The sequence below is a fragment of the Aspergillus flavus genome, chromosome 8 (genome assembly GCF_009017415.1).
Source record: "Aspergillus flavus chromosome 8, complete sequence".
Lineage (NCBI taxonomy): Eukaryota > Fungi > Ascomycota > Eurotiomycetes > Eurotiales > Aspergillaceae > Aspergillus > Aspergillus flavus.
The window spans coordinates 2,781,641-2,805,666 of record NC_092403.1 but is presented as its reverse complement, the minus strand read 5'-3'; the positions used below and the strand labels follow the sequence as shown (position 1 = coordinate 2,805,666).

At 48.8% G+C, this 24,026-nt stretch overlaps 10 protein-coding genes across 10 annotated transcripts; 2 read left to right on the top strand and 8 right to left on the bottom strand.

Moving 5' to 3' along the window:
- Positions 1-783: 783 nt before the first annotated feature.
- On the bottom strand, positions 784-2,615 carry F9C07_2287719 (putative arginine permease; the record flags this gene model as incomplete). The annotated part of the gene is made up of 4 exons (XM_041295722.1): positions 784-1,350; positions 1,401-1,864; positions 1,913-2,093; positions 2,169-2,615. The coding sequence occupies 4 exons, from the start codon at positions 2,613-2,615 to the stop codon at positions 784-786; spliced, it is 1,659 nt and encodes a 552-aa protein (XP_041150859.1).
- A 575-nt stretch (positions 2,616-3,190) lies between these two features.
- On the bottom strand, positions 3,191-4,916 carry F9C07_2287718 (putative aminotransferase, classes I and II family). The gene has a single exon (XM_041287744.2). It carries the CDS (start codon positions 4,717-4,719, stop codon positions 3,394-3,396), a length of 1,326 nt encoding a protein of 441 aa, XP_041150860.1. The 5' UTR covers positions 4,720-4,916; the 3' UTR covers positions 3,191-3,393.
- A 524-nt stretch (positions 4,917-5,440) lies between these two features.
- On the bottom strand, positions 5,441-7,174 carry F9C07_13006 (uncharacterized protein; the record flags this gene model as incomplete). Its single annotated transcript, XM_041287745.1, has 1 exon — positions 5,441-7,174. One exon carries the CDS (start codon positions 7,172-7,174, stop codon positions 5,441-5,443), a length of 1,734 nt encoding a protein of 577 aa, XP_041150861.1.
- Positions 7,175-8,597: 1,423 nt separating this feature from the next.
- On the bottom strand, positions 8,598-10,204 carry llmF (the record flags this gene model as incomplete). The annotated part of the gene is made up of 10 exons (XM_041295723.1): positions 8,598-8,643; positions 8,723-8,808; positions 8,886-9,222; positions 9,286-9,495; positions 9,549-9,589; positions 9,640-9,706; positions 9,763-9,804; positions 9,858-9,950; positions 10,006-10,049; positions 10,112-10,204. 10 exons carry the CDS (start codon positions 10,202-10,204, stop codon positions 8,598-8,600), a joined length of 1,059 nt encoding a protein of 352 aa, XP_041150862.1.
- An 847-nt stretch (positions 10,205-11,051) lies between these two features.
- On the bottom strand, positions 11,052-12,791 carry F9C07_2287715 (UPF0023 family protein). Its single transcript, XM_041295724.2, has 2 exons — positions 12,392-12,791; positions 11,052-12,233 (listed from the first exon to the last, which is right to left on the bottom strand). Exons 1-2 carry the CDS (start codon positions 12,456-12,458, stop codon positions 11,269-11,271), a joined length of 1,032 nt encoding a protein of 343 aa, XP_041150863.1. The 5' UTR covers positions 12,459-12,791; the 3' UTR covers positions 11,052-11,268.
- Positions 12,792-15,329, top strand: F9C07_2287714 (Alpha/Beta hydrolase protein). Its single transcript, XM_041295710.2, has 3 exons — positions 12,792-12,917; positions 12,991-13,540; positions 13,593-15,329. The coding sequence occupies exons 2-3, from the start codon at positions 13,078-13,080 to the stop codon at positions 14,756-14,758; spliced, it is 1,629 nt and encodes a 542-aa protein (XP_041150864.1). The 5' UTR covers positions 12,792-12,917; positions 12,991-13,077; the 3' UTR covers positions 14,759-15,329.
- On the bottom strand, positions 15,330-16,531 carry F9C07_2287713 (40S ribosomal protein uS13). The gene is made up of 3 exons (XM_041295725.2): positions 16,384-16,531; positions 16,001-16,166; positions 15,330-15,850 (listed from the first exon to the last, which is right to left on the bottom strand). Exons 1-3 carry the CDS (start codon positions 16,385-16,387, stop codon positions 15,553-15,555), a joined length of 468 nt encoding a protein of 155 aa, XP_041150865.1. The 5' UTR covers positions 16,388-16,531; the 3' UTR covers positions 15,330-15,552.
- A 1,028-nt stretch (positions 16,532-17,559) lies between these two features.
- On the top strand, positions 17,560-20,595 carry F9C07_13011 (uncharacterized protein; the record flags this gene model as incomplete). Its single annotated transcript, XM_041287742.1, has 1 exon — positions 17,560-20,595. The coding sequence occupies one exon, from the start codon at positions 17,560-17,562 to the stop codon at positions 20,593-20,595; it is 3,036 nt and encodes a 1,011-aa protein (XP_041150866.1).
- Positions 20,596-21,262: 667 nt separating this feature from the next.
- Positions 21,263-22,303, bottom strand: F9C07_13012 (heme peroxidase; the record flags this gene model as incomplete). Its single annotated transcript, XM_041295726.1, has 2 exons — positions 21,263-22,091; positions 22,194-22,303. 2 exons carry the CDS (start codon positions 22,301-22,303, stop codon positions 21,263-21,265), a joined length of 939 nt encoding a protein of 312 aa, XP_041150867.1.
- A 1,025-nt stretch (positions 22,304-23,328) lies between these two features.
- On the bottom strand, positions 23,329-23,838 carry F9C07_13013 (uncharacterized protein; the record flags this gene model as incomplete). Its single annotated transcript, XM_041287746.1, has 1 exon — positions 23,329-23,838. One exon carries the CDS (start codon positions 23,836-23,838, stop codon positions 23,329-23,331), a length of 510 nt encoding a protein of 169 aa, XP_041150868.1.
- Positions 23,839-24,026: the final 188 nt, after the last annotated feature.

Below are 24,026 nucleotides of genomic sequence, written 5' to 3'. Positions count from 1 at the left end.
CTGCTGTTGAAAAAATCATTACCATCTTCAACCACCGACCACCAGCATTAAAATACCTCTTCGACCAAACCCCGTCCCGCCATTGAGCAAGACGTATCTTGAGATCCGTACTATAATTCAGGTCTCCTGAAAGCACAGTAAGGCATAGCCATTTCAAGGATGGCTCTAACTAGCCAATCCTGAATTCTGAATCAGACATCGCTATGCTCTAATAATATCCATCCTAAAATTTCCCCAGCGTGGATCGCCAAGGTAGGATGGTTCATTAAAATGGCAACATATGGACTATGATCGTCGAATGGAGATAGGTAAAAATAAAAAGCAAAAGCATATCGACGGTGTGAATCGATAGTTAACATCAGAGCCTTGGTTTCAAACAACTGAGTATAGATATCCCAAATTATAAGGCAGCAACCTTCGGAGTGGTGTGCGGTCTTGAGCTGAACGTAAAAGCAATCATATACCTACCTACTAATGCGCTACCTCTTAACCTTGTTAGCTATCTATATCCTAATTTCTGTATATGCTCGACTGACTTTTTATCAACTATTAGAATACTTATCAAGGATTTTCTTTTCCATTCTCTGATCCAGACTAGCCTAGGGCAACGTTTTCATATGTTTAATCCAATTGACATGAATGTTAAAAGTAGAAGATGCTATATGAGGCACAGAGAAGGCTGACTTGACCAAGAACCGGGTTAGGTGTATATCCTTACATTTTCTTCGCTCTAAAAGCATACCATCATTCACACCAAAGCGAGTAATTCTCTGATGAATACCCTTACTTGCAAACAACACGCAGCTTCCTTGCCAAAGACTTGGCCACTGGGGTAGACTCCTCATCTACAGTATCAGCATAGAAGCGCCGACACATATCCAAGTCGATATTGCGCGCATCAGCCCAAAGTGGACAGCTATACCAAACCTGAGCACAAACCCAGATGATAGCAACAGCTATTACACTGATGTAATTGGCAAAGAAATTCTTCGCGGACGTCTTCTCGTGAAGCGGCCAAATGCTCAAGTAAAACTGAATCCCAAAGACAACAAGACACCAGATTAAGCCCCACCATGCGGCATACGGGTATGCCCACGATCTCCAAGGAAGGTGCGCCTCATTACGGCCTTGCAGCATCCAGGTATATCTAAACCGTAGGTGGGAAAGACATATCATAGACCATCCAAATAGTGTAAGTAGGGAGACTAGGTTGGAAAGCCATGTGAAAACTTGTGCTCCAGTATGTGTCACGTTGAGGTAAGCGAGAGCACCTCCAATCCCGATGGTGGCAATATAGCCAGCCCATGGTCGACCTACACTGTCTGCTTTACCGAATACCTGGAGGACATCCTGTGTGAGCATATAAAAGTTCGATAACTGTAAGGAGTACCAGTCCATACCTTGTGATTCATCTTGACATGTGCCAGCCCCATCAGGATTCGAGAGCCACCATACCCCGATATACTACCAGTGGATATCACGGAAATAAAAATCACAGCATTCGTGATATGGGCTAGTATCGGTATCCCGGCATTCTTGAAAGCAATCACGAACGGCGAGGCGTTACTCCCGGAACCACCAAATAAACTAGGATCATTCGGGTCCACAGTTAATGTAATCATAAGGCTTCCCAAGATATAGAAAAGGCCGAGACGGAACCAGACGGATTTGATAGCTTTCGGTACCGAATCTCGCGGGTTAGCAACTTCAGTAGCCACCAACGCAGCATTCTCCGAGCCAGCCATTGCAAATATACAGGTCGGAATGACGCTGATAAAGCCCTTGAACCCGTTGTTAACAGGCTGCGCATTCCAATAACGGAATCCAATAGGGCCTCCCTGGGGCGAGCCTCCAGCAGTAACCACTGCTGGTAGTTAGTACTACCGAAGGAATAGCAGTGCAAGGCAATTACCAATTAATGCAATGACACAAATGAACATCCAGCCAAATTTGATGGTTGATGCGACTACTTCCACCTCTGCGAAGAACCTCACAGCCCAGATGTTGATCAAGATGATAACAGCCCAAAAAATAGATATCCATGCGGCCTTTGGCACCTCGTCTGTCCAATAGTTGAGAACAGTTACAACACCCTGGCGACAAAGGCATAGGCATTAGTACTATAACGGCATGCCAAAAAGTCTGCAATTTTCGAAAACAAGACGGACCTGAAGTTCATTGGCAATTGTGATCCAGTAGGAAAACCAATATCCCCACCCAAGAGCGAAACCAGCAGCTGGGCTGATGAAGATTGTAGCCCATTGCACAAATGCCGAAGGAAGAGGATATATAACCGCCATTTCACCAATGGATTGACAGACAGACCAGATAATTGAGCTGCTTATAAGAAATCCAATGAAAAGACTGGCGGGGCCCCCGTTGGCCAAGGACGTGCCACTTCCTAGCCACATCCCCATGCCAATTGCTGACCCGAGGGCAACCATAGTCAAATGGCGGGTGCCGAGGGTGCGATGGAGTTGGGTATCTGCTCCATGGTCAACTGGTTCCCCTTGTGCCTTGTCTGTCGCATTTTCCATATATATGCCCATGTTCTCTCTAGGTTTATCGGGAACGGGACGCTCATGGCTTTTGAGTTCTACTGGACTTGATTCCATATTGAGGGTGAACGAGATCAAATAGAAGGCCTTCTCAGTAAGAAAATTGAATACAAAGAAAATTTATACAACCAACAAGATGGGTTATATCAGTTGTGCTAGTCAGACATCTATGGACAGAACAGTGCTTTTATATCCAACCTAGGTTCAGTTTGATAGCTGGGCTCCAGTTCACTAACTGATTTAGCCCCTTGACATAATCATAAAGATAAGCCCTGATGATAGAAAGAATAGGGAGTGAACCTGACCTGCCCTGGATTGGCCTTGGGAATTAGATAGCTCTCCGTAAATGCGGGGGATCAGCTCAGTTAGCATCATAACCAGATAAGACATATTGTGGAAAGCAAACGCCGTTTGAAATAGGGTTCAGTGGCTTCATCTCCCGTCCGTGCTTTGTGCTAAGGCTCTCCTATCTCGATTATCTCGGTAATTGAGATAGTGTTACTGGGCCACCAGTCATACATATCGTTTTCCCTAGGTTTGAAGACCATTGCCGAAGGACTCGGAAAGAATATCCTAATGTAGGAACATCATTTATCCTATTGCATCATATGTATGGAGCTGACTAGCATGGCCAGAGGTTGATGGTAATCTGAGAGTATCTTCATACATATGGCTAGATTTTTTTAAAAAAAAAAGAAAAAAGAAAAAACTAAATACAAACTCGTCCCTAGTGCATTCCGTATATCATCACTGGGCACGGAATAATACGAACTTCCAACATAATTATTAACTCAAAAATGTGAGCAAATACACGCTACCGGTCTTACACCTCCCCTCATTGAATGGCACAAACTATGCGTGCCATTGCCTCCATCAGCCACGGAATGGGGTGCGCAAACACTAGACGAAACCAACCCGGGTTCTCCGATCCATACGCAGTCCCATGAGCCACGTAGACCTTGTTATCCAGTAGCTTCTGAAAGATTCTATCAGTGAGGTCAGTTGCCCGGCCCTCCTCTTCAGGATGGGCCGCTAAATACTTCGCGCCGAGGTTGACCCATAAAAAGAATCCAGCATTGCAGCCACGTAAATACTCGATCTTGTGTTTGTTCAGGGCGTGAACGAGGAATTGGTGAGACAGAGAGAGTCTCTCGCGATTCATCTCGATGTATTTATCAGTAAAATGGTCGTCTGAAAGAATAGATGCAGTGATCTGATCCGACATCCCAGAGACGAAGGAGTACAAGGACAGACACTTCTGAGCAATATGGAGCTCGGGGTTAGATTGTGAAATGATTGCACCGACTCGCAGGCCGTTGGCACCAAAGTCCTTGCTCATGCCCCAGAGAACGTGCACAAGACTGGGGTCAATGAGCCTAGTTATGTCTCTCGACAGTATTGATTCGAACGGTGTGAAAGGAATATCTTTATCCACACGATTCTCCCAGACCGACAGCGCGTAGATCTCATCACTGATCAAGTGCATTTGCTTCGACTGACAGAATTCCATGAACTTGTCAATGGTTTCCCGTGGGTAGCACCGCCCCAGGGGGTTATGCGGATTGCAGAGGATCACAGCTCGTACTCGCCTCCCTGTGGACGCCTCAAATTCTACTGCAGCCTTTTCATAAAGATCAACTGATTCGATGCTCAGAGGGTCCACGTTTCCCATCTTCACCGGTATAACCACTGCCTCTGGCCGTAGTGATATGTCTGCGATGAAGGTGCTGTAGTACGGCATTCCAAGAAGAACACCCTCACCTGGGTTAACGAAGGCCCAGCTCAAATGCTCAATGGCAGAAGAACATCCATTCGTCATCAGGATATGACTAGGCTCTACTGGTCGAAAGGCATTGAAATGTCTGTTCAAGAAGTGTGATACCGCCTTTCGAAGCGCGTTGGACCCCATACTTCCGTTATTGTAGGTGAGGTGCTCGGCTGACAGGCGAAAGTTGGCTTCAATGTACTGGAGTAGTGTATTGTGTAGCAGCGTGTTTTCTGCCATTCCGATGGACAAGATTCCGGACGGATTAGTATCAGGATTCCACATGTCACTGATCACATCCCAGATTATTCGCTTGGAACCCAGCTCAACAGCATTTTGGCCGCGCTTGGAAAAGATTTCAAGGGGTTGGACATCCGGATACCCGATTGATCCCATGTCGTAGTAACAGAGTTGCCGATAAAGATGAAACTGAGTGAAGTATGTTCAGGCCAGCATGTATGCCAACACTTTCCGGCGTGAGATGAGACTGTCTTTTATAGAGATACTTGACCCGATATCGGATATGGCACTCCAGTAAGGTTAATCACATTTCACTTTAAACATGATATCAGCCATATCAAAATGGAATCTATATCACCCCGCATTAACAGGCGTAGGCGCTCTTGGCAGATCGGCGGTTTTTATATATCGCCAGAACATTCGGCGTTTGATACACATCACCGATTTGCTACTGATCCTGAAAAAAAAAACCCCACCCTGAACGTACTCTTGACTAGCTTTAGGATTGATTAACCCTCATGCCGTGGATTATCCTGGACTGCGGTGATCGATTTAGGTCTCTTGGGCTTGCTTCTGACAGACGCGGGGCCAACAGTGCAGCTCAAAATAACTATAACATATTATGATGCACACATGCTGCAAGTTTAGTTAACACATAGCGATTGAGAGGAGGTGGATTTGTAATTATGAGATAGAATTCTACAATGGCAGGATTACGCATGGTCTTCAGAGCGAAAGTCGATACTAAGTTATCATTTTACTGAACAATGTATACTGGTTGACATATGGCTACAAAGCAATATATTATCAGTTATAAGTGGCAACCACAATTACAAATCTTGCTTGATTGTTGCAAGTACAAATCGATGCCAATATTCTAGCAGCACTTCCCCTTCGAGCAACCATTGAGAACCTGCGGTATCTCAGCGGTATCCAAGCGACAAAAGCATGATGCTTTGATCGGAACATCAGCCGCGGCAAGAGCTAGTTTAGCCGGCTGCTCGATCATAGCTGCTTCATCCATCCTCCCTAGGCGAACCAGGCACTCGTAGTATCCCTGCAGTGACCATACATTGTTTGGGTGCCGACGCTGTCGGATGATAGAGTGATCCAGGCCCAGGTCGGCACGATACGTTTGTGCTGCTTCCTCCAGATAACCCTGTTCCATTCGGAGGGCCGCATACGCATGGCGAACAGGTTGCATCCACGACCACGGCTCGCTATACGGTAGTTTGTCTTCAAGATCAATCGCTTCGCGGAGGGATGCAAAGGCCTTGTCGTAGTTTGCGCACCGATATTCAATTTCTCCTTCTAGCATAGCAGAAGCCACACCAAGTACGTCAACGATCTTTCCGTTGTAGGCACGGCGAGTCGCTGGCACGCGAGCCCATGCCTGATGAAAGCGCTCTTGTTCCTCTCGGGCGGTGGCAACATCACCTGTAGCGGCGAATGCAATACCTTTAGCATAGTGCGTGGTGGCCGTTACACCTGCATAAAGTTCCTGATCATGCGGCAGCTCTTTGCGCTTAAGCTCCTCCCACATACCAAAGCGAACCATCACATGTAGGCGAATAGACATGAACTGTTCTAACCAGTCGGCCATGGGTGGTGATTGAATTCGAAGAACGTCCTCCGGCACTGTTGCTTCCATGCGAGTGACGGCATCAAGGGCGGTCTTACGTCTGCCGGCAAACATAGCAGCGTAGATCAAAGAATGATAGTCATGCAGACGGTAGAACGTGTAAAAGTTCTTGGCTCCTGACTTGCGGAAATACTTATCATCTGCAAGGGTGGAGTTGTGGTTTGACGCTATGGACCGTCGCCAGTCACCAATGAGGATATCCAAATGTGTGGGCATATGGTGGATATGACCAGCGTCGGGCACAAGGTCTCGCAGATGATCGGCCACGTTAATACCCAACTCCGGGGTTGGTGACATTTCGATGAAATGAATATAGAGATGGAGCAGTCCGGGATTTAAATATGGCCCATCCTCTTCCTGCGCAAGAGCTCGTTCGAGAACCGCCTTGACCTCCATTGTGGGCGCATTCGGGTTTGGTTTCGCAGTGAAAAGGTCCCACAGGGACCACGGAGTCATGTTCATCAGCGCGTCGGCATAGAGGGTGGCAATGTTCAGATCACGCCCGAAAATATCGTAAACTAGCTTCATAGCGGCGGCATACCCTTTGTTGAGGGCTGCGTAATCCGTCGCAGGTTGATCGGTGGGGAACCGGGATTGGATAGCCTCGATCAAAGCTCGCTCCAGGTGAGTGGCATTGACGGCGTGTTTGGCTGCCTCTCGCGATGCCTCGTACCCTCGTTGCACCGATCTGTGAAGGTCTCCTAGGTCGAACTTCTCCCACGGCTTGTTGTAGTTTGGACCGACCGCATAGGCGAGACCCCAATATGCCATCGCACATGTAGGGTCGTGCGCAATGGCTTGCTCAAAGCAGTAGGCGCCTTCAACATGATTGAATGAGTATACCCAGGTCAAACCGCGATTGAACCAGATCTGGGCATCACCGCTGTTGGTGGTGATGCTATGGCCAAACGAGCCAAGATCATAGTATTCGTCGTCCGCTGGAACGGGTGAGACGATTTGTCGAGTCATGGTGGACGTTGGCGAATGCGGATTACGAGAGACAGATATTCTGTGATACCAGGCGGAAGGGTCACCGGATGGAAGGCCAGCAAGAGCTCTATGCTCTGCATTATATATCTTTATATATCTAGGTCTTATCATTGAAGGCAAGTGGCAAGTGGGGATGCGGAGAGAATCGGCGCTTCAGACACCGGAGACGCCGCAGCTCCTTTTTTCTCCCCAGCTAATCTTTTAATTACTATGTCTCACTACCTCCAGTAGTATGATCTCGCATATTATAAGTTAGTGTTGACTCATATGCGAGGAAATTACTGGAAACGTGATAAAAAAAAAAAAAATAAGGATCGAGAGATGAGCACTCGGCGACTCGGCGTTTGATAATCATAAATCTGCTTGCGGCCGATTTCAAACGCCACTATCATCTGGAATTAATCTCGGCGATGGCAAAAGGCACGGCAACTGGGAAACGAAGACTGGCAATCCAGACATCAAGACGAGGTCAGATGAGTAGACACTTAGCCTGAATGCACACATGCAAGTATATTTGTATTTGGTTCGGCCGGTTTCTCGATTGCCATTATACAGATCCCTCGTCAATGGCTTCTCCAAAATGCGATAGCTAAGCAAGACCCTTCCTCCTAGGGCTGATCATCATCAGCTGATACTGACTCTCCTGGCACTGTCATTGTACTCGTCATTTGTCTATCGAGTACTCTTTCTCTTCTACCAGGCCTACCCTATCTCACTTGGAAACCATGGCGGATGATCTACGAGTCTGGAATATCTTCCTCTCCGGGAGATTATCTGTGCGTTCTTCGCCGGCACAATTGGTATTATTATGCACAACAGACTCTACTTCCACCATCATTACCCCTTTGCCGGAGGAGAGGCTTTTGGAGTGGTGTGTTGAGGATGGTTGGGAGCCGCTTTGTAGGTTTTTGGGCAAGGAGGTTCCGGATGTTGAGCTTCCTAGTGGGAATCCGCCGAAGGCGTGGGCGGAGAGGATTGCGAGGACGATGGAGGTGCATCATAAACACACTGTGAGGAATATGATGCTGTTCATTGCGGTGGTCGGGGTTGTTTTGGGGTTTGGGGGGCTTGGGTTGCTTTATTAGAGGGTGAGGTCTCGTTATATCCTGATTTGGAAGATTGTAGTCGAGACTTTGGCTTGTTCTGGTGAGTGTTTGATCATGCATGGAAATGGCACAGGTTCATTGCTCTTCGTAGAACGATATATAAAGAATCTAGGCCTCCCCGTATGCACCCCAACGGTATACTGAAAAGAGGTCCGCTAGAAATCAGCTACTAAACGAAAAAGACCGCCCGCATACGTACAGGGTCTAGATCACGCAATCATTGCCCAAATTATACTCTATGTCCTATCTCATTGCCCTGCTTACTGGCACTCGTCGTGAAGGTCGTTTGAGTGAAATCAAGGTACAGGTCCCTTGAGCGGCTTCTGGCCGTAGACACTCGACCTATTTACAGCGTAACGAAGACAGTTAGCTGCTAATCCCATCTTCCAGCTTTCTATATCGAACCAGGGCGCGGGCTTACACGTAGAAATAGGCATGGATCTTGGAGTAGTCGCGCAATCCCTTCCTCATCTTGGCCAAGAATACTTGCACTTCCTCATAGCTCCACTGTTGATGGTGTTAGTTTTGTGTGAATAGATCCAACTGTCCCGTCATCCGGGAAAAGCTAAAAAATAGGGCCTTACCCCCATCACACGGGTGAGCAGTGCCATGGACCATCCTTCGATGCCCTGCTCGCAATGCAGCAGATTCCACCTTCCCAACTGTCGGTAGTGCTCGTCATTACTCCAAGGACCAACAGGGAGTTTGAATCGCCGCTCGGTTACATTTTCAAATCCTGCATCGATCATGTGTTGGCGGGCTAAGTCGGCGATGCGAAACGTTTTGCCGAACCTCTCTCCTGCCTCGATGAATATACGTGACCACTCTGCCAGGATGTGGTCGGAGGTCACGGTGCCGTCATCCGATCTGAACTGGATCGACATCTCCAGTTGGTCGAACCATGCGCCGGGCCGTAGACCGCTGTAGCAATTAGAAATTGCCTATCGAGTATGAGGTTCAACAGGGAGCACCAGTGCAACCTACATCAACACGTTGCGATAGAACGCTGGCCAGTCGGAAATCGCCCCGTAGAGTGCACGCACGTGGATCAAATCGAAATGGTTCTCGGGGTATGCCCATGAATCTTCTGCGTCGTCGATCTCGAACTGAAGGTTTGGCGGAACAAAGCTGGGCTGAGTTGGTGAAAGATCGGTTCCAATGACCTCTGCGGAGGGGTATTCATCTGCAAAGTCACTGGACGCACGTTAGCAATCATGGAAGGTCAGTTGATATTGGTTTGCACCAACATGGCCCATATCCCCGTTCCAGTACCGATGTCGAGCACTCTCTATTGTACTTCCGTCAGCCGCGCTCCCAGTCGATGCCATTAGACCTTACCTGGACATCGTCAGAGATAGGGGCCAGACACAGTTTGTTTCCGAGAAGCATTGTGAACATATGATGGCTATAGGGTACTGTTAGAATGTTTGAGTGCTTGTTGACCTCGCCTCCCGTACATACGCTATGTCGAGTTGTTCGTTCTGGGTTTCGTCGTTGGGCCCCCTGGTCATCTTAGCCATCCACATACTCGGTAGAAAGTCGCGCGATTATAGTACCAGTAAGCACCGTCCTTGTAAGCATGATATCGTCTCCCGTTTTCATAGCGATAAGCGGTAATCATCGAATTGATCGAGGTGGTGTCGCTCGCGCTAGGAAGGTCAATTATCAGGGCGGGCGACATCTATCAAGGAGGTCGTGTCTCACAACTCCTCGAAATAATCAGAATCTGTGCCATCATCCAATTCTCCCTACACTGGTCAGCCCCGCGTTTCGACGAAGAATGAGGGGATGACGAGAAAGGGAGACTGACCGCATGCTCGTCGTAATTGTCCTCTGCGTTTTCGTCCCTCGGCGGGGATTCCGAGTCCGACCGAGGCGACTTCTGGCGTCTCGCAGCTCCCATGGTGAGATTGTTTGACAGTTACTCCACATCCCGGGCGAGAACCGGGAAACTTGGTTGTTTTCAACTTCCAGCATAAGCTCCACTCCGAATGAGGACTCTCCCCACTTAAGGTTTAGTCCCAGGCACCGTGCGCCGCCATTGCTCGAACCAATGATACTTCAATACGAAGGCCACTGCTCCACTTATCCGCCACTCTCCAGGTGAAGAGTGGAGCCTCGGATGTGGAGTATTGGCTGTACTGCCGTCAAGAGAGCAGGGATGTCTTGCTGAAGAGTGTACGCCGTAGCCTGATACGGTTTCGAGTACCCACAGGCATGCACGCGATCCAGCAATAAGATCGTCGCACCGAAGGTCAGGAGCTCCTTGCAGCACTAGTCCTGTGCTGGTGAGTAATGAACGCGACATTGTCAGTAGTATTCATATTGACCAGTGAACGTATCCAAGGCAAAGGTAAACCTTATGCGGCCCAATGTTGGCCATTGTTCACCCCATTTCCTTTGTCAACGTTACAGAAACGGTGTGGGGGTCTTATGAACAATGCAAGAGCAGAACAAACGAAATAACCATCCAGTCAATCCAGCGACGGTCTAACGGTCATACCCCACCTCGGCAAGAATTGACGACCCATTCGACTAACTGGACTCGGTTGATGATAAGAAGCGACTGCGGATTTCGGAAACGTTTTCCAGCTGTGGGGGTGGCTAGCTTGGATAGTCATCGAATCAAGTTGGAACGGGTCTGAGGGATTTATTGAATTGCCGTGCGGACAGGATGAGGTAGGAGTATGCTAGAGGTAAGGAAATTAGTCTAGCTGGGTCACGGGCTCCCTTCACGTCATGCATGCTATGTATGAGATGAGTCAAGTTTAGATATATTTTGTCTATCCTAATCAATATGAGAAACTACCGGGAAATCGTCATATAAACAATCATTTCGTTAGTCCGCCATCTATCCGAATAATCATCAATCATAGCACACATCTGAGTGAGTCTCAGCGATCTATACATGGATCGACCCTTGTCCGAGGCTCGCAAGTTGCTGGAATCAATCACCCTCTTGGCAGCTTAGTCTTCATGAGTAACGGCCATATCCAGCACTTCTACTCGTCCTCTGCCCCGGGTGTCGTTGCCCACAAATTCATTTAGTCCCTTGAACGCGCCTGGTTCGGCAAAACCAACAACCTCCCACTCATCACCTGCAATTTCTTGCGACTCGACCGACTCGATGAAGCTCAAAATCTTGTCCTTGACATTGGTCGGTGCCTTTGGCTGCGAGGGTTCAGCGTCAGAGCCACCCTCAGCATCGGAATCTTGTTGACGGGCGGACTTCTTCGATCCTTTGCCGCCTTTCTTGTTGGATTTGGAGTTGCCGCCCGACGGAGCTTCTTTCTCTTTGTTCAAGCCCGCTGGTGCTGCAGACTTGACGGTTTGCTTCAAAAGCGGCACGGGGCAGGTCACGCGGAGGCGCATCCGTGCTCGCATCACTGGAATGGGTTGCCATGCAATGAGTGCCTTCATGGCTTCGAGGGCTTGTATTTTCGCCGACTTGTTGGGCGTGACACCAGTCCAGAGTGGCTTCCGAGGTTGCGCCGGGCGAGACTCATCTCCAGCACCACTTGCTTCCCCATTGTTGTTCTGACTCTGCGCTTGTTGCATCTGTCCACTCGCGGAGCTCAGCTGATCCAACGCCTTAGAGATCATTCCCGGCGTGTAGACTCGCTTAGTCGTCGGGTCAACAAGCCTGCCCGATACAATATCCAACACCTCCTTCTCAACTCGCTCGATGATCTCCTTTCGCTCACGCTCACCAACCTGCACTTCACCTTTCCGTAAGATCTCCTGTCGAATCTCGTCTGCGGGAGTGTTGGCACCGAACGCTTTGGCTATCTCCGCAGACGGGGCGGTTTGTGCTTTCGAAACGGAGAGGAAGATGGTAGGCACTTGTAGGACATTGTCAAGATCTTTCTCGGCGCCGGAGCGGTATTCTAAGAGTTTGTTCTTGTAGCAGGCGAGTTCGAATCGTTTTTTCCCTGATAAAAAAAAATATTAGCGGGGTTGCGGGGTCGATCTCGTGAGTTTTAATTTTCTGGGTTTCTCTTTTACTCCTCCTTTTCCCTTTCAACAAAAGTTTTCCCAGAGGTGTATATTTATAGAATCAAGCACCGAAACAGAGAGAATATTTACGGACCTTTTTTCAACCTCACCACTGATACATTGGTGAATTTAATCTGATTACTAGGTTGCATAATCGGCATCTTGGCGGATGTGTCTTCCCAGAAGACGTAGAATGCAAATTTTGATAAGAAAGGAATAAAACAAAAACAAAAAAAGAATGATTAACAAGACGTACAGGGTATCTTTCTGGCTGTTGATGCGTGAAGAAATTAGGTCAACATTTTCCCAGAAGCCAAACTGGATCTTTTCCGATAGTCTCGTGATTGGCGGAGACGACGATGACGCGGGTCTCGTGACTGCCTGAGTCAGCGATCTGTAGGTACGGCTGACTCAGCGCGTGACTTTTGTTTCCCCGGAGGTCCTCTCTCGCGTGATTGGCTGCCCTGGGGACTGCTATCGGCGTCATCAGCGCCTGCCATCGGTCCCCAACCAACCTAGGTTCACCTCCTCTTCCTCCCCATCTTCTTCTCTGACCTCTTATCACCTGTAGCTGGTTCTTCATCAGCTACCTAAACTACTGTGTTAGATCTGTTTTTCCTGTATGTTACAATCCCTACCATATCTCCTGTCTACCCCCATTAACAGCGTGATACTGATAAGCTACTTGCCTAGACCGCAAGGTACCCTCTTATCGTCATCTCGTCCTGCCATCATAAGCACCCCCTTGTTACATCTCATTTAGAGTCGAAGTGATTCAAGATGAGAGTATTGCCGGCTACTTTGCTGGTTGGAGCTGCCTCTGCGGCCGTTCCACCTCTTCAGCAGGTGCTGGGTCGACCTGAGGAGGGCATGAGCTTCTCCAAGCCACTCCATGCCTTCCAAGAGCAGCTCAAGACTCTTTCAGAGGACGCTCGTAAACTCTGGGATGAAGTTGCCAACTACTTCCCGGACAGCATGGACCACAGCCCCATCTTCTCTCTTCCCAAGAAGCACACCCGTCGTCCGGATTCTCATTGGGACCACATTGTCCGTGGTTCTGATGTCCAGAAGATCTGGGTGAACAATGCCGACGGAGAGAAGGAGAGAGAGATTGATGGAAAGCTTGAGGCTTACGATCTCAGGGTCAAGAAAGCTGACCCGAGCGCTCTCGGTATCGACCCGAATGTGAAGCAATACACTGGTTATCTCGACGATAACGGTAATGACAAGCATCTGTTCTACTGTAAGTTACCTTGACCGCCATTTAGTTATTTGCTTGATACTAATTCGCGAAGGGTTCTTCGAATCTCGCAATGATCCTAAGAACGACCCCGTCGTGCTCTGGCTGAATGGTGGCCCCGGTTGCTCTTCCCTCACTGGTCTATTTATGGAGCTGGGACCTAGCAGCATCGATGAGAACATTAAGCCCGTCTACAATGACTTCTCGTGGAACTCTAACGCCTCCGTCATTTTCCTTGATCAGCCCGTGAACGTCGGCTATTCCTACAGTGGCTCCGCTGTTAGCGACACTGTTGCTGCTGGCAAGGATGTCTACGCTCTGCTCTCTCTTTTCTTCAAACAATTCCCCGAATATGCGGAACAGGACTTCCATATTGCCGGCGAGTCCTACGCCGGGCATTACATTCCAGTCTTTGCATCCGAGATCTTGGCTCACAAGAACCGCAACATCAACCTCAAGTCAGTCCTGATCGGCAACGGTCTCACGGACGGCCTCACTCAGTACGGGTACTACCGCCCCATGGGATGTGGCGAGGGTGGCTACAAGGCTGTCCTCGATGAGGCTACCTGCGAATCTATGGACAATGCCCTACCCCGCTGTCGGTCCATGATCGAGTCTTGCTATAATTCTGAGAGCGCCTGGGTCTGTGTCCCTGCCTCGATTTACTGCAATAATGCTCTTATCGGACCTTACCAGCGCACCGGACAGAACGTCTACGATGTTCGTAGCAAGTGTGAGGATGAAAGCAACCTGTGCTACAAGGGTATGGGTTACGTGAGTGAATATCTCAACAAGGCTGAGGTTCGCGAGGCCGTCGGAGCCGAAGTTGGTGGTTATGACTCCTGCAACTTCGACATCAACCGTAACTTCCTCTTCCACGGTGATTGGATGAAGCCCTACCACCGTCTTGTTCCCGGCCTTCTCGAGCAGATCCCTGTGCTGATCTACGCCGGTGATGCTGACTACATCTGCAACTGGCTCGGCAACAAGGCCTGGACCGAGGCTCTTGAATGGCCTGGCCAGAAGGAGTACGCCTCGGCCGAACTGGAGGACCTTAAGATCGAGCAGAACGAACACACCGGCAAGAAGATCGGTCAGGTTAAGTCTCATGGAAATTTCACCTTCATGCGTCTCTACGGTGGAGGTCACATGGTTCCCATGGACCAGCCCGAGGCTAGTCTGGAATTCTTCAACCGCTGGTTGGGTGGTGAATGGTTCTAGATGGCTAGTTGGGACTTGGATAAGACATGTCTGGATGTGTCTCGATGATATATTGCTGGCCCAGTAACCTGCCACACAGAATATGTTTCGATGCGTAATGTGCTCCAATTGCTTGTTTGCTGTGATGTTTGTACATCAACATTCATGGTCGTATCGTGCTATATGTCTCGATATATATATATAACGATACGACGATTAGAATACAGATCCTTTTCATAGAGTAATCACGGTGCATGTGCTTGCTTTATTAGACCGTAACTATTCCGTAGTTGACTACACTTTTCATTACACATTTAATGTAGTGATGTGGAAGACAGATTGCATGGTGTTGGTTTGGTACATCCTTCATCAAGGATACTGGAGTAGCTGCATACAGAGATAACAGCAACGATGTCCTTATCATAAGATGACGAATTCACCGATAAGTATACTCTGCAGATCCTCCAATATTAATTACATACGCACCTGATATTTGTACTCACATAATACGACAGGCCAACGACAAAAACTTTACGGCCGCAGGGAGGCATGAGGGAAATGACTCTACCAGTAGAAGCAAGCCTAGTCCCGGTAGACCTCTTCTAGAACGAAAAAAAATGAAGATTTTATGTTTCGTGTCATATTGGTATGATTGTTTCATTTTTCGACCCGTGCCAATTTTTATATTTAACACCAGATCATGTGCAGGTCCCACGAGAATTCGTTAAAACACACCAACATACAAAAAGGAATTCCCCCATCCCCACCAGCAAGTACGAAGGAAAAAACACAGCATAGTGACCCTCTCGTATGGCTTAGCCCTTCTTCTTGCTGACACCGACGGTGCGGCCACGGCGACCGGTGGTCTTGGTGTGCTGTCCACGGACACGGAGACCCCAGTAGTGACGGAGACCACGGTGGGAGCGGATCTTCTTCAGGCGCTCGAGATCCTCACGCATCTTGCTGTCCAAGTTGTTGGAGACAACCTGGGAGTCCTTGCCATCGGTGATGTCGCGCTGTCTGTTCAGGAACCAGGTGGGGATCTTGTACTGGGTAGGGTTCTGGAGGATGGTGACGACACGCTCAAGCTCTTCGGTGGTAAGCTCACCGGCGCTGCAGAGAGAGAATCACGTTAACCATGTTGTCCTGTGTTTTCGGTCTTCATTCACTTGATCATAGTGACCACTTCTTTTTCCTCCTCTTCATTTTATCATTGCTCCCACTCGCAAGGTCTCTGATGATGGAAAGAACCGGAGAACGTACCGCTTGTTGAGGTCAACATCAGCCTTCTTGCAGACCAAGTTGGAGTAACGGCGACCGACACCCTTGATCTGGGTCAAGGCGTACATAATCTTCTGCTTGCCGTCAACATTGGTGTTGAGCAGACGCAAGATGTACTGGAAGTTCGTCTTCTCGCCGGACACGAGCGCTGTAGGTCACAAAATCACAGTCAGCCTTTTTTCTGTACTATCCATTGTATTTCCGACAACGTCGTCGTTTCATTATCATCATCCCCTTCCATCTCCTGTCGATAACTCCCACGCAATGTTGCAACCCGTCTCTTTCATCCGGGAAAAATGGCGAAACGACAAGGCACCAGGAATATTGCAAATCAAAAGCAGCTCGGGATCAGGAGTAAAACGTACACATGATGGGCGGTTGGCGCGACGGGATCGCGATTGATTGTCGACAGCGAGAGGGGTGAGAAGGAGGTGAAATCGAGGGCCCGACTTGACTTTGGACTTTGCTTCGGCTCCCGTTGTGGGATCGGGTAATCACGCTAGCCCACTTTAGGCATTTGTGCGCTCGCTTACTTGTTAGCGCTAGTCTTGGAACAGCTAGATTGGTCTTTTGGGACATGGCTCATGTGACTACTATGTAATGATACGGTTCTGGGAGTATGGTAATATTACGCTTATCGATTGCCTTTGCCTCTCTCCATATCACTGCTTATCAGTCTTGTAGGGACATCATTCCAAGATATGACTTGGAATGATCTCTATGAGCGTATGTCAATAATTTATCTTGCTCAATCTTAGTATATCTGATGAGATACTAACTCTAGTGAATGTTTCCATCAATGTTGTCGTACTTTACCATGTCTTGCATCTTTATGCGCTTGCTCTTCAGGGAAACAGCATCTACAGGATGCTTTCCATTGACCCAGTCACCCTACACTGGGATATGCCACTCATATGTGGTACTACTGCATTCTTATGTGATATTACTAAATACTGAACTGCTTATGATAGCCATAGAATCCTGTTATCTTGTCTGCAAAGAGAATAGCTTAACCCCGAAGCGAATAAGCCGACTTGAATATTACGGCTGTTAGGACAACTAATTGTTATCCATACCTGCGTGGGTGGCTTCAATTGCTTGAAGACGACTCTCAGCACTGTCTACCTCTATACATCCGCTAAGCATTGGATGCCAATAAACAAAGATGGCACAATCTCTTTATGCCATTGTCATGGGACGAATGCCCTTGTTTCGCTTTCAAATAATCTTAACTGACCTTATTTGCTCTTTGTCCCTACGTCTTATATATGCGCTACATTGAACAATCGTGTATGGACCATGGTCGCCTTAAAAGATAGCCCAGGGTATCAAGATCCCCTTGTTGCAGAAGATGTTCATCTTTTGAGACTTCTTGACTTGATCTACCGTTTTGTTGCATGGAATAGCTGTTGATATAGTTCATGCCTGGAATAAGCTGTACGGTATACTGCTTTTCCACACTGACTAAACCCACTGAGCTTCTCTAGCTCGCTCACTCAGTTATATCGTTTGCGAAGTGGAGCTAACCTTAAAGATTTACCATGTCGTCAGAAAACAGTGACGCTAGATCATTGAAAGAGGAGGATGATTTTAAATATAACCCTGAGCTCAACTACCCCATGGTCAAGCTGGCTGACTTACCCGAGCCCCCCAAGAATTGGCGTGTCTGTGGGCGAACAGCAGAGGAAGCTTCCAAAGCTCGAAAAGCAACCAGCGAGGAGGCGAAGAAATGGGTAAGATACCACAGTTGGGGCATCGATATGGGCGTGAAGGGCGACTTGACCAATCTCAGGTGCTTCAAAGTCCTGTGGAAGCTCTTCTACTATCAGCAGGACAAACATCGACCTCAAGACTTCGATCAAATAAAGGACTTTAAGACGAGAGATGCTGGTCCTCGGCTGTTGCAATGCTCGCTGGATGTGCCTGGCCTCCTTCCAATCAGCAGGTACTATCCTCATCCACCCCCTGCCACTAGGCTTCCGGCGGAAGGGTTCCACAGGCCCCTCGATGCTCTAGCGAGCAGGCCAGATAGTCACATAGAACAGATGCTGTATCCGGTATTTGGTGTCCCGAAAGAAGTCGACAATTTTCCCGAAGAGATCGAGACACCTACCGCTCAGGCCACAGGCAATAGCACAGGCAACAGAAACCAACACAAGATACGTCTTCCTAAAGTTATGGCCCGATCCGTTATGGAGGCTATTGAACGCACTGTGATGCAATTCGCCTATGAAGATCTCGCTCGAGATTGCAGCGCTGTTGCTCAAGATGGTCAGGTACACCTGACTGCGAAGACGGAAGAAGATCTACGGCAAGCCAATATCGGGTCCTTTCCCGCAACATCCCATGTGAAACTCGCTGTGGATCCTGACAATAGCGATAGACTAGTTTTCAGTGCGGACGGCGATAAATACCCTTACAGGGGCCGTGGACCCGTGTACCGTAACAATTCTTCTGGCATCGACAGTATCATTGTCCTTGGTAAGTTGCTCGACGCGGGATCCACCGTGCTGGACCGCAAAGATCCTGAATGGCGCGGGCGCTTCACCAATGTGGAGAAGGCCTTTATTGAGGCTACTGATGTCAATTGGGATCTTTGCTCAAGAGGTGATTCTCGAGATCGCTTCTGGGCAGTGATGGCAGCGGAGGCCGAAAATGTCGGAGTAGGTGTACAGTCCCCTCTCCTTGACATGTGGAATGTGTCAACAGAACATTTCGACCAGTTCTTGTTCACATATGATGAGCAAACTACTTTCTGCTCCCCATGCACGAACAGGACTACGAATGCTGCGTACAAGAGCGCAACTGTGGCACCACCTACATGTCCGGAGGACATGAAAGGAGTATCGATGCAACAGTTGATCTCCCGTTCGTTTGCATCGGAGTACATCAGCCGCTGTGGCAAATGTCAAGATAAAGTCGTGAAGTGTCGGAGAATGCTGCATGGCCTACCGATGCGCTTGACTGTAACTCTTGATGGCAGTGTGCCTGTCAAGAAACACACCCGAGATATATCCTTCGACTATATTACCAACGGTGGCGAACGCGGAACAGCAGCATACCGCTGGCTAGGCGGGATATACTGTAAGGCCGACCACTATCGGGTCTACTGGAATGACACTAAGCGGGGAGAAGTCGATACAGGCCAAATCCAGATGTATGACAGTGCCATGCTTTCGGGCGTCATCGTCGGAGGTATCGCCCAAGCACACAGAGACGACAAAGTACCCGAAACCTGGTGGAAGAACAAGCCTGTGCCGCTCCTCGTCTACGAACGCATCATGAATCCAGACGATGAGGTCATGAACGTCGCCTTGCACGCGTTAGGTGACATGGTCAAAGTCAGAAATCAGCAGAAGTTGCTCCTCCAGGGGCATATTTCCTGGACACCCTCGGAACCCCCAAGAGCTCGGGCAGGCTTTCCGTGGAGGCGACTTATCGATCGAAAAGAAGATCGCTTTCACCTAGCCTCAGGTGCTTATGACCCGAGAAACCAAGGCCAAATATCGACGGAGCCTTCAGGCGTTGATCGTCATGCCAACATACCCGGCCCATCTTCAGCTGGTCCGTCGAAGATAGATGTCGGATCTTCGACGTCTTCAGCACCCGCACCAGAACCGCAACCAGAGATAGGGAGGATATCACCCTCGTTGTGGGAGGCTCCGACTGCTTCTATGTTTGCTGAAATCTCGCCTCTATTCGCACTCGCCCCGACCCCTTCTTTATCGGGTCTAGAATCTATTATAGAGGACACCGCGCTGATTAATGAACAGCTCAATGGACCACATCAAGAACAATATCGTGCGCAAAGCAACGTACAAAATAATGCACAGTATGCTACACAGTCCAGCTCGCAGCTCCATGCGGGGCATAACGTGCAGCAGACTACGCAGCCGAGTGGACAGCAACATGGCCAAGCTGATAGGCAATACAACGCAACACAGACGAATACACAGTACCAGCGCCCGTATAACCCACATCACCGTACACAGACCACTGCGCAGCAACCGAACGGATATAACGCACAACAGCATCAGGTGCAGCATAATGCGCAATACCGCGTCCAGCCAAGTACACATCCTCACGAGCCGCACGGCACATTCAACGATACATCTTTTGGCCTGCAGGACATCATGCATGACGGACTTTTCCAAGATTGGACTACTGGAGGAATCGACGACTTCGGTTTTAGTTTTCCGGAGCTCAGCAGCAGCATATTTTTCTCACCAAAGCCGAGTCACGCTAGCAGTACGAACAGCGCTCCAGCTCCCGTCGAAAATAGCATCAAACATTCCCATCAGAACACCAACAATGGCGGCTCGATGCCACAGTACATTGATCCTAGCGTCTTGACTGCAGCTCCGCAGAACCCATCATCGCTACCACAGCAGGTCCGGCCGAAGCCCGTGGACGGTCAAAGGCCTGCGTCGCACGTTGCGCCTGCGGCGGGTATTCGATGGCATAGCCACGGGAATGTAGCCAGCTCCCACATGTCGGCGAACCAGACACCGCAAGGGTCAAAAAGAAAGAGAGTCGATGAGGCAGAGCCACGGCGGCATCCGCCGAATTTGCGTTGACAACGTCTTTGTCATGTTTTCCGTCATCAAACGCTATGCATTATTCATAACTTTGGTCGTTCTTTATACCTTCTCCCATTCTTCCTGTTGAATCATTCTTGTAACATAGATTATTTATGAAGCGAAAAGTGGCTTATGTAGAAATATTTCTTGGGACCAAGTATTATCCGGTAACATCCATATATATCCGTCCGGACAACACGCATCAAGTCACCAACCTGTCCACACCATAACACTAGAATTGATTTAGGGAGAAAGGGGTCAGTGAGCGGCAATTGCTTCCGGGGAATTCTTTTCCTGTTTAAGCGACATAAAGTAACCGTTTCATTTCCCTATGCATTAAATTTATTTGTTGTCGGGAGGGTTGACCAATGACGGGACGGTTATAAGTCAGTCTGTGCGATGAGCTTCCCCGCATTTTCTACTCCAGTTTCTTTCCTATTAGCATCTCTATCCCTTCTCTCGCCTCTCTCCTCTCTTTCGCATCTTCTCATCTTCAGTACTATCCTACTTCCTTTATTATTATTATTATTTTTCTTCTTCATTATAACCCGAGATCAGAAGGAAGTACTGTTCGCAAACTTCTAAATCTATTAAACGACCCGTTCTCTATGTCCGATCTTCTATCTATATACAATGAAATAAGAGACAAACACGAAACAGAAATTTACAACCTGGCCATGGGGCAACCACCACCGCGCTGTGACAGTCCAGTTGGGACATTGCTCTTCTTGGGCGCGGAGACGTATCCGCCCTTGACATTGTCCGAGTTGATGATGACTCCCTTGGCATCACGCTTGATACCTAGCTCAATCAGCTTAGCAAACACTTTCGCGAAGTGATCGAAGAAAAGCTCCTTGTCCTGCGCGTATCTCTCCACCCAAACACGGAATTTCGGATCGGTGATCAACGCAACGTCGGTCGGCAGCATCATCAGCTGCTCATCGCCTTCCTCGGCATCGGGGTCCACATACACAAACTGCTGGATACCGTTCTCCAGCGTCTTAGGCGTCCACTCGAGCTTAAGGAGCAGGTTGTAGAACTGGTTTGAGAAGCGGGTCGGGTTGTTCACCCAGGGGCCGTGGAATCCACTCCGATCCATGTGGCAACGGCCCATGTTGTGTCCTCCCGCCAATGCGACAATCTCTTGGTCGTTGAAGCCCATCCGGTTGAAGATGAAACGCAGGTGCTCGGCACCTTGGGCAGCGTCGGGCAGACGACCACGTGGTGGCACCTTCGAGTCGTCGACTAAATCCGTACGACCTGGCTTCCATTCCACTTCGGGTCCGCCTAGCTCTTTGATAGCTACTACGCCTGCTAATGTCCATAGATCGGAGTATGTGATCCAGGGGTGTCTCTCCTTTACAGGTTCGAGGAAGGCCCGTCCGTGCTGAAGACCGGCGTTGGCTGGGTCGCCACCCTCTGCTTCATACCGCATGCCTGCACCATTGGAACCGCCTGTGTCTGATTCTGCATCGTATGTGCCTGCAGAGTGCCTAGGGATTATGCGTCAGGTAAATCGTCCTTTGAGGAAGAGCAGAACGTGGAAGAGAAAAAAAGAAGGGAAAAAGAAGAAGAAAAAAGAAAAAGAAACTAACCATGCCAGTCGAACAAATACAGGTCCTGCGCTACCATCGTCGTAGTCCGGCTTCTTCAGTTGGGCGACAATGTCCCTCCGTACGGCGTCATAATCCCCTGGTGTGCTCATCTCGGCCGATAATGTGTCTGGGGTAAAAAAAGTCGGGTATAGAGGTGGGTCAGGAAAAGCCTCAGAAGGTGAAATTTTTCAACGCGCTCTGGTGTGAGTGAGAGGTCCGCAAGGCAGCGACACAAATTTGATTACAGAAAGAGAAAGAGATTGAAGATGTTGTTAAGGAAGAAATATGAGAGAAGTCTGTCGGTCCAGGAGGCGATGTCTTGCTGGTCGCACATGAAGAGAGGCAATGAGTGGACCCGCGGCACGAATCAATAATTTGGCCGACAGTATCAAATGCCGAGGTTCATTCGCTCGTCCCTTTCAGCGTCCTCTACAATGGGGCACTCCCCACGGAGAACCGGAGTATACTAAAATTATGGTGATCGTGGATTTTCGATGGAAACAATTAATCGCTACGACTTCCGGTTCATCCCTACGGGTCTACATAAGGGTATGAGTTGAGGCGCATTCACCCCCAGAGAATTTTTGCAGCTTGGCCCTTGCGATAACGGAGCAAGGGATCTTAAAACGATAGATCATCTATGGCTTTTTTTTCCCTGACCGGTTTTCGTGATCAAGTCCTACCAGCATCCCGATCAAAAGCCGCCGATACGAGCAACCTCGGAACTTGATTTCCCGACCAGCGAGAACTGTCTCCCTATCAACTGATCCATTTCTTCCGTCGCCATAATTTTGCGCGCGAGTTGCGTCAGATAAGCCTGTGATCGCGGTCAGCGTTCTGCATATTTCGTCCTATTATTAAAGCTGGTTCTGGAACGCTGGAAAACATCACAAGATGGACCCCGACACCCAGTTAAGGTTGTCGCCACTCGTCCCGCTGCTGATAACAACCAATTCTTGACTGGCTATCGGTCGAGATCCACACATGTGAATGGTTTCGCTTTTCTGCTGTGTATATTGGGGTGTCAACATCCACTTCATTTTTACATTTCAAGTCGGAAGAATGGCACGCTTAGAAGTCTTCGTGGGTTTAATTGTCTTCATTGCTTACAAGTGAGATACGAAAGAAACCACCTTCACCGATTAGTTTCCGCTAGAGTCGCATCTCCTCTGCCCAACAGCTTCTCTTTGACGGCCTGTGACCTGGACAACTCATATCTCCACCTCAGCGCCGCCAACTCCCTTGTCGCACCCTCAAAATTGCTTTTCGCCTTGTTCAACCGCTCCTTCCACTGGTTGTGAATCACTTCAGAGTGCTTTACTAGGCCCTCAACTTTCCGGCACATCCACTTTCTTTCCGCCCTCCACCGTCGTTCGCGCTGACGGTACCGTTCTAAGTCTTGCTGCAGCCTTTGTTGTTCCAATCGCTCAGTGCATCTGATGCTCGTGATGAAATCATGAATGGGCCTCGTATGCCTGGCGTTCAACGTGCCGCAAGAAAGTTGCTTGGAGATGCAGATGAAAACGGCTGAAATATCGTCTGCGATGGATCGTAGGAGGGCGGATTTTGAGACCGATGAGAGACCTTCTACGTTCTGGAGGCGCATTGCGCAAGAGCCTGGCGTGAAGTAGGGTTCTGCCGACATTGTACTGGCTTTTCTGTCAAAGGTAAGACTATAGGCTCGAATGGGGATCTTTCAAGGAGAGCTCGTAGAATGCAAGGTAATATGGAGGTAGGTTTCATAAGTAGTATCTGTAGAAACTAACCGCACGATTAGTATATACAAGATAGAAGGGATGAATAAGTTAGAGAAGATTCACTCTACGTTGATCA